Source organism: Benincasa hispida, chromosome 1, assembly GCF_009727055.1.
Source record: "Benincasa hispida cultivar B227 chromosome 1, ASM972705v1, whole genome shotgun sequence".
Classification (NCBI taxonomy): domain Eukaryota; kingdom Viridiplantae; phylum Streptophyta; class Magnoliopsida; order Cucurbitales; family Cucurbitaceae; genus Benincasa; species Benincasa hispida.
In genome coordinates this window covers 71,195,872-71,204,194 of record NC_052349.1, presented here as the reverse complement: position 1 = coordinate 71,204,194, position 8,323 = coordinate 71,195,872, and the positions used below count along the sequence as shown (strand labels likewise).

Below are 8,323 nucleotides of genomic sequence, written 5' to 3'. Positions count from 1 at the left end.
TTTAAGTGGGTTTATTCTACATTTGAATTTGGGACAACACAAAATTCCACCATTTGCACAAGTATGTGATGTCTTCATTTGATGAATCACTTGGCATGCTGAAGAAGATAAAAACTCAGCTGGATAAGTTGAAAAATGGCCATGTAAAAGTTGGATTGCTGAGTTTTTAGTTAAAGAAGTGTTCTTCAATTTGAGAGGAAAAACCAATGAGCTTCTCCTCTCAAAACTCCCTCAATTAAGTTCATTTTGAGTCACACAACTCAATCTAAGGTCCAAAAAGAATAGTAGAGAAGATCTATTGGTGGTCTACACCTTGTTGCTGAGAAGATTGAAGTTCAATTTGAAGTTTGAAGTCTTCAAAGGTGAGTTATTATGAAACCCTCTTTTTTATTTGACGAACATGCTTAATTTGACTCTAAAACTAATGAATTAAAATGCTTACTGAATTTCTTCTATAATTGCATGCTAACTCTATCACTCATGCAAAAGCATGTTGTATAACCTTCTGGTGACATCATATGACCTTTTTCACATTGAAGATGACCTCGCATTCGGGCTGATATGCCCAGCCCGATGGTGGATCGTCTCTAACTCGATGACACTTCCAATCGCGAACATCACATCTTAACGGATGTTGCCACCAACTGCCACTTGTGATAGAAATTATTATGCGAGCCCAACGTATTTTATGAAGCCTTGGTCTGATTCTCTAACGCAACCTAATGTTTTAATTTGTTCGTTGTTGAAGCCTAAAACTTCTTCTGATCGCTGATAACGGGTAGAAATGCACGTTATTACAGTGCTAAGTTATTAAACAATGCAGGTTTGCGTTGATAAAATATATAAGATTGCATCCAAAAAGCATTAAGTTTATAACATTGCAGTCGCATGCGTTCATCGCATAAAAACAATTAACTATTGTATTTTTGTGTAGAATATATGTTGACACAAAGCATAAAATGCGATCACAAGAAAGCAACGGTCGAGCGCAGCGTTACCGCAAGGCTTTGCGGTGATTTATGCTCATAAATATCTGTTCAAGAAGGATTGTCACATGGAGCTGCCGCAACTTGGTGGGGGCATCTGGGTGAAAAGCATAATAACTCACGATGAGACATAAAGCTGATGACGGTCGATTCCGAATTAAGTCGACAGCCGATAATGAACTACTATAGCAAGTACACTTAACTTTTCGGTGACAAATATTTGGCACATCAGACAGAGAATTAATGTCATCCCATCAGTGAAATCATAAGAGAGAAGCAGCCTTTCACCCCGAAGCTGTATAAATACTGAAAGCAACCTTCAGTAAAGGAGTTCAGACAGTTAGAGAATTTTCCCTTAGATAGAATAGCCTTGCTCATAGTTTTCCTTTTTATTTAGAAGGTGGAACGAGAGAAGAGAATGGAGGCTGGAAGATCGCTCTGGTCAGTTCAAGAAATAACCCAGAGGCATGAAAAGCAGAGAGAGGGTTGACTCTCGCGAGAGCGAGACTATCTTTTAAACAGAGTAGAAAAGACAGTATAAAAGCCTTGGGAAGCAAGAGATTACTACTAGGCTCTTTATTCTCTTCTTGCATTGTTATTTTGTATTCAACTCTTTATTTATAAAATAGAACTTGTTATTCTACATCTGTTCACTCTCTTAAAAGCACGCATGAGTAGCTAACTTTATCGAATGGGTTGAGAAGAACTAAGCTAACATGACCTAGGATCTTCATCGCATGTGATTATCTTGTCTTATGTTGCGCCCAACACCCCTTTAGAGCTACTCGAGAGAGAGTCTAAAGAAAGAACCTAAGACTTGAGAGAGCTAGGTTAGAATCTAGACTCGAGAGAGCAAGATTAGATCTGCATAAGCAAGAGATAGAGACTTAGAGATAAGCTCTGTTTGCCAACATACATCGCATGCACCCTAGAGATAGGTTATGATATTATGTGATCGCCTTATTTATGTGTGTGTCATGTTGTCATCGCATAAATAAGAATAGAGGTTTATGTGTAGGTCCTATAGACTCATCGCATATATCGTATGCGTTCTAGTACTAGAAGCCGTATCATTTTCGTTGAAAGATGATTTGATATTGTATGTGTGTCGCATGATCGCATAACATGAACACATCCTAGGAAGTGTTAGTCGAACCCTTTCTCAACCTGTTCCCCATATATTCATCACATCTTTCGTATTATCAACTCTTTTCGTAACTCTGCCGCATACATTTATTTTTTACCGTAAACAACAATCCAAAACAACTATGTGATTTACTGGTTATCGCAAAGTCTTTTTGAAAATTATCACCACATACCGTTTTCCTTAGTCCCTGAGTTCGACTCTGGACTTGTCAGGAAACTCAGTAGGGTTTACACTTGGATTCTGCTAAGAAAACTTGTTGCTCAACACATTCCCATCGCCGCAATTAATTCCATAATTTCACCACATAAAATAACGTATCAATCGCAATAGGAATACCCCACTTAGCCCAATGAAACCTGCAAAGTCCTGACCCGAATTCAAAAAGATATTTCAACATGAGATTTTGGGCCTTATACAATAAAATACATTCGAATAACGATTAGTAACCCCTCACTTTCCAGTCACGATAAGGGCACCCAATCCAGCCCAATCAAACCTGCAAATCCCTACTCCGATTTTAAGCAAAAATGCAATTTTAAGAAATTTGAATATACTATTGTATGATTATTACCTATATCATCGTTGGTCGGTATTTTTATTATAAGTTAAAGGCTGGGTGCATGTTGATCTGTTGTGTCCTAGCTGCCCACACCTACTACACTTTTGGGTTGGGTAGTGTTCTTTAGGGGATGGAATCCTATTTATACGTGGCCTACCAACACATATTGCTATCTTTGATAGTAGGATCACACACTCTACGTATCCTGGTGGTTTCTTCACACGTGTCCACCCGAGAATATTGGTTTTGCGTAGGATGAGATCGGGGACTCCACGTTGTACGCTCGAGTATATGGGTTAACGTTCCTTGACCTTTCGGTGACTATTGCATGTTTTACATGTGCATTGACAAGCGTTAATATTGACTATCTCGTCCGATTGATCCTTCACGGTGAATGTATGATAGTCAACTGGGTTTATTTGAATCGCACTTTTGCTTAAAATCAGGATAGGGATTTGAAGGTTTGATCGAGTTAGATTGAGCATCCCTATCATGGCTAGGAGATGAAGGGTTACCGATCCTTATTTGAACGTATCTTATTGTATAGTGGTCAAAATCTCATATCGCGATATCTTTTTGAATTCAGGTAAGAGGATTATAGGTTTCATCGGGTTAAATGGGAGATCCCCATCACGATCGGAAAGAAGTTTCAGGCTTCAACAGTAAATAAATTTATTAGAGAATCGGGCCCAGATAATCATCTCTATCGTGAGTGACGGTTGGTGATAACATTCATAAAAATGTGAAATTTGCAATTGAAAGTGTCATTGAGCTAAAGAAGACCCACCGTTTGGCTGGGTATATCAACTAAAAAAAAAAAAAAAAAAAAAAAAAAAAAAAAAAAAAAAAAAAAAAAAAAAAACTCCCATCGACAAAAGGAGAAAAAATGTGATTCATAAATCATAATATGTGGATTGGGCTTAATCCAAGCCGTACTCTGATAGCTCGTCCAGAAGTCAAAGTAGAACTATAGAAGCCTAAGGAGGTTATGGAATAATGCGGTGATGAGATTGAGAACTAAACCCAGAATATCATCGTGATCCAAAGCCGACCAAGGAATCCGGTTAAGAAATAATCTCTCTCGGTAACTTCGATTCATCTTCTTTTCTGTGTTTTGTTTTGGTTTGTCAATTTTCTGCTTCTCCGATCAGATTCCCGATTATATGACCAAATTCTTCACTTCGATTTTCTACTCTTGTACCGTCGAATTATCCCTCGAATCATGATTGTTCATAAACTGCTTCACGATTACAACCACGTATTTCTCTGCTTCAATAACAAGCATTTCTGTTTTTGAATTCTCTTATGATCATTGCCTTTTGAAATTTGAAAGACTTTTCTGTTCCCCAATCGTTAGGGATGGATTTGCCGTTCGTCTCCCCATTGTATCCATCGACTCAAAAGAAAGCCTTCAGTGGACATAGCCGATTTTGCGGAGTGCGTAGAGAAGAATCTTATAGAAGAATGTTTCAATGTTTGGCAACCGTTGCCACCCAAACAACTCAGGTTTCTTTCTTCTTCTTATGATAATTTTCCCATTTCATTTTAATCTTATGCTTTTTACTTCATCTTGTTCGTGGTATGCCATTTTATCAGACATATAATTACGGGTTGGAAACCAAGAAGAACAATCTTCTGGTTGCAGTTCAAGAAACTCAACGGGGGCTTGTCGCATCATCTGATCAACGTTGTGTCATTGAGGAGGCTCTGGTCTGCTTTACTTCTCTCTCCCTTTCTATTCTATTCATAAATCATAATCCTTCGGCTTAGCCAGTGCAATTTTTCCGAAGAAGGGGTTTTGAGTCTGATTCCATGCGGGTTCCAAGTAATGGCTGTAGGTCAATGTAGAGGCGTATAACATGGGTCTCCCTATTGACCTGATGAAGTTGGATGGCACATGGCGGCTACAGTATACGTCGGCTCCTGATGTTCTTATTCTTCTAGAAGCTGCAGCCAGACTCCCTTTCTTTCAGGTTCTAATCTCTCCTACTTCTCAATCGCCGCAAAATACATTTATTTTTGTTAAAAAACTAGGGCATGTTTGTTTATTTAGTTTATTTCATATTATTTCTTTTAAAGAACCGCTCAATGAAAGAATATAATTCAAGGACATCCAAATAAAATAGTCCACAGACAGACTCCAATCAAGCACAATGAAATCTAACTTATAATTACAAAATGATTTTGTCACCAACGCTGAAAGAGAAACATAGAACATAGTGAGGGATGAAACATCACAAGGACTTCTCTCCAAACCTCTTAAAATTCTATTCTTTCTTCCCCCAAAGACCCCATAAAATAGTACAAACCTCCCTTTATCACAAAAAGGAGGGTGATAGAGGAAATTCTCGATCATCTCCCTATAATCTCTGTTGTTTAGTAGACTGGACACAAAACGATAATTCCAAACTGTCTTTGCAAACTCACAGCTCCACAGCTTGTGATTTAGGTCATGTTCAAACTTACTCCGAAACATGCTTTTAATCATTCGATATCAATTTGATCTTGACCCAACAAAAGTGATTTTAACTCTTTGAAAATCACTCCAAAACATATATTCAATCTATTTCCCCTCAATTTCTCTGCAATAATCATTTAAGTCGTCTGTGAGGAGAGGTTTACTGATATCCGGCCTGGTGAGCCACTATCTCTTTGTTGATCTAGGGATTTGTGTTTAGTGTAATCTTGTTTTCTTTCCTTTACCTGAAATTTTGTACTCCCAAGACATCAATGTTGACGTTTTTGTTATAGTTTTCATTTCCTATTGTTAAGAGGAAAAATAACACTGTTATTCTTAGTATTTTTTTTTTAATCGTGTTTCTGTTTTTGTCATTTGGCTACACCTGACTCATGGCTGCACTGGTAGATTGGGCAAATCTTCCAGAAATTTGAATGTCGTGACAGTTCAAATGAAGGAATTGTTCGAAATGTTGTTCGCTGGAGTATCCCATCACTGTTAGAGGTATACCATAAACAAAGTATAGCAATCATGAATTGTAGTTATAAGCTGGACTGATGCTCTTTGGCATCCGCTCATTTTCATTTTCTTGCAGTTCAAACCACTGTTATCAAAGAAATCTAATAATATGTTCTCTTACCCTCCTAATTGGAATTAAAAAGACTAGAACTTTCTCTTCTCTTTTGAGCTTTTTGGTTCCTGGCTCTACTTTTAACTCCTCACCCCAGTGAGAAAAAATGGTGAGAATGTAGTTGGTATTTGGTGGATGCCTTGGGATTCTGTAAAGCAATACTTTATTTTTGGCTTTTCAGGAACATGAAGGAGCAACTCTGCTTGTATCTGCAAAATTTTCTGTTGTTTCTTTGCGTAATATCTACCTCGAATTTGAGGAGGTCAGTTTCTGCATCTGGTGCTCTTTTGCTTTCCATTTGGTTTGTATCACCCTGTGAGTATGGATATGTGAGAATTGATGGCCTGCAGAGAAATATGTATTTCTTTGTATATTTACTTGTGCTCGCTTTATGTTGTCTATTAGCTAGATATATTCTTTGCTGGTTTTCTGGAGTTCAAGTATTTTCGTTTGCCCATGTTTCAACTTCCACTGCCTTCCATATTCAATAGATGTGCTGAATTGCCCTTAATCAGGTGCTCTGTACAAGAATTGTTCTTTTTATCAGCAGTATTGAAACTCTGATCACCAAGTTCATTTTATGATTACTTGAAATGACATGAGTAGCAAGAAAATTTAAACCCAAACTTTTCAACTGGTTATTTTGGAACTTTTTGTAATATAATATTTATTTAGAACGTGTGAGAAACATTGAAGGGAAGGTAATTAGAGACATTTTTTGCATCTTTCAACTGTAATGTCCTGGCCAAGGAATTTTGAACGTCTCGTAGAGCAATTTATCTACATCTTTAAATTCTTTGGATACACTTCAAAAGGTATTCTAGTTATGAGAAATCTGAGGAACTTTATAATGTCTCCTTACCAAGAGAGATTCATGAGCATCTTTAAATGCTATGGAAACACTTTTAAAGTATTGTAATTGTGAGATATGTGGATGCAAGCTGTTTTTGGCAGATCAGTCTCCAGAATATAAAGATTAGCGAAGAGTTGCAGGCTTTAATTGCTCCAGCAATACTCCCACGGTCATTTGTAAGTCTTCAGGTAAACAACAGCTGACAAAAATAGTGTTGGTCGAAGCTTGATCTATTTGGCTGAAAATGAAATGATGATTTAAATGTTTAATGCTCAGATCTTGCAATTTCTTCGGGGTTTTCAAGCTGGGGTTCCTGTGAGAAATTCAGGGAGGTAAATTAAATCTATGAAAATGAGTAGCCCATGTATTATGTAATGGAATTGTAAAAATTGGTGCCTTGGGGACTAAAATTAGATGATAATGCTAAGTATGGTTGGGTTTGAACTTTGCAGAAGGCGAGGAGTAGGAGGACTCTATTACCTTTCATATTTGGACGGGAACATGCTATTGGGTCGTGCAGTAGGTGGCGGCGGAGTTTTTGTGTTCACCAAAGCTCAACCTCTCCAATGTTAAACCCAAGAAACAGATTACAGCTACTCGCCTCTCAACTTGCCGCCGACTTCACCATTTTTTCCCCCTCTCGCATCAGTTTCAGTATCTGTATGAGAAACTAAAGCTTATTTGGTTAGGCCAATAAATTTGATTAGTTAATTAATATTGGTATCGCCATTATTCTCATGGTTATGGATTAAGATTGTTTGTGCATTGATGCACTATAAATATTGTACAGTATGTTGATTATGTTTTTTTTTTTCTTTCTTTGGGTTAACATATTATTTTGTTTCTATGGGATTGATTGAATTTTAGTCTTCGTAGTTTTCAATAAATCTGAAAAATAGTTGTCATTATTTAGTTTATTATTGATATTGTTTCCCAATGAAACTTAGTATCTAATAGTCGTCTTTTCCCCTTTTTATATAAATTTAGAAACGCATTATCTAATACCTTTTCTAGCATGAAATTACTTTTGGAGGATTAAACTTAGATCACGTTTATCTCATAAGAAACATAATAAAAATCAACATTAATTTGAAAAGTTGATCTCATTTGATTACATCTGATGTTGTGTTATTTGTGTTTTATATTCGTACTAATATTTAGGGTCCACTTTCAAATCTATAATAGAAAAATGCAAGTTGATTGATGAGCGGTGGGTGTTAAATCTATTGCGTTTGAAAATTCTGTCGGTTACATAATGAGAATTATGAATTATTATATTTACTGTTATCATTTGGTCCTAAATGATAACAATAACAATGAATGTGATAAATTCATAAATTTAAATAAGCATGATAAAAAAAAAATTGATTATTATAATTAATCTATCAATAAAATTTTATTATAATTAAAATATTTTTTATTATGAATCGATAAATGAGGCTTTAGAACGTATTGAAAGTATGTAATGAAAATGATATTTTACCCATAACTTTTTTTAAAAAAAGTTAAGCTCAGTTATCGTGGATTGTTGATGTGGGGTTGACTAGTAATGAGTAAGAAAGAGAAGAGAAGCAAATGCAGCGGATTACAACGTTGGCTCTTGGTTGACCGAGATGTGAATGTTCCAAACGCAGCCTTCATGTGGCGGACACGTGTTGTTAAACGTGTCGTTTAGTTGACGCGTGGTGG

At 36.5% G+C, this 8,323-nt stretch overlaps 1 protein-coding gene across 6 annotated transcripts; it reads left to right on the top strand.

The window, feature by feature from the left end:
* Window positions 1-3,594: 3,594 nt before the first annotated feature.
* On the top strand, window positions 3,595-7,449 carry LOC120085484 (probable plastid-lipid-associated protein 10, chloroplastic). 6 transcript variants are annotated; one of them, XR_005483968.1, is made up of 10 exons: window positions 3,595-3,776; window positions 4,050-4,198; window positions 4,289-4,402; window positions 4,531-4,665; window positions 5,559-5,654; window positions 5,963-6,043; window positions 6,187-6,296; window positions 6,736-6,822; window positions 6,911-6,966; window positions 7,087-7,171. XR_005483968.1 is itself a non-coding variant. In XM_039041470.1 (9 exons), the coding sequence occupies exons 2-9, from the start codon at window positions 4,052-4,054 to the stop codon at window positions 7,205-7,207; spliced, it is 837 nt and encodes a 278-aa protein (XP_038897398.1). In that variant the 5' UTR covers window positions 3,598-3,776; window positions 4,050-4,051; the 3' UTR covers window positions 7,208-7,449. The 6 variants fall into 6 exon arrangements, 2 of the variants coding, with proteins under 2 accessions (XP_038897398.1, XP_038897407.1); XR_005483971.1 differs by lacking the exon at window positions 7,087-7,171 and having other exon boundaries at window positions 6,191-6,296; window positions 6,911-6,941; XM_039041470.1 differs by lacking the exon at window positions 6,187-6,296 and having other exon boundaries at window positions 3,598-3,776; window positions 7,087-7,449.
* The last annotated feature ends 874 nt before the right edge of the window (window positions 7,450-8,323 follow it).

Excerpts from the sequence above, each read along its gene's own strand:
- LOC120085484 (XM_039041470.1), top strand. The coding sequence starts at position 4,052 with ATGGATTTGCCGTTCGTCTCCCCATTGTATCCATCGACTCAAAAGAAA. Across the intron at positions 6,044-6,735 it reads TCTACCTCGAATTTGAGGAG|ATCAGTCTCCAGAATATAAA; the intron begins GTCAGTTTCTGC and ends TGTTTTTGGCAG. Across the intron at positions 6,967-7,086 it reads CCTGTGAGAAATTCAGGGAG|AAGGCGAGGAGTAGGAGGAC; the intron begins GTAAATTAAATC and ends TGAACTTTGCAG.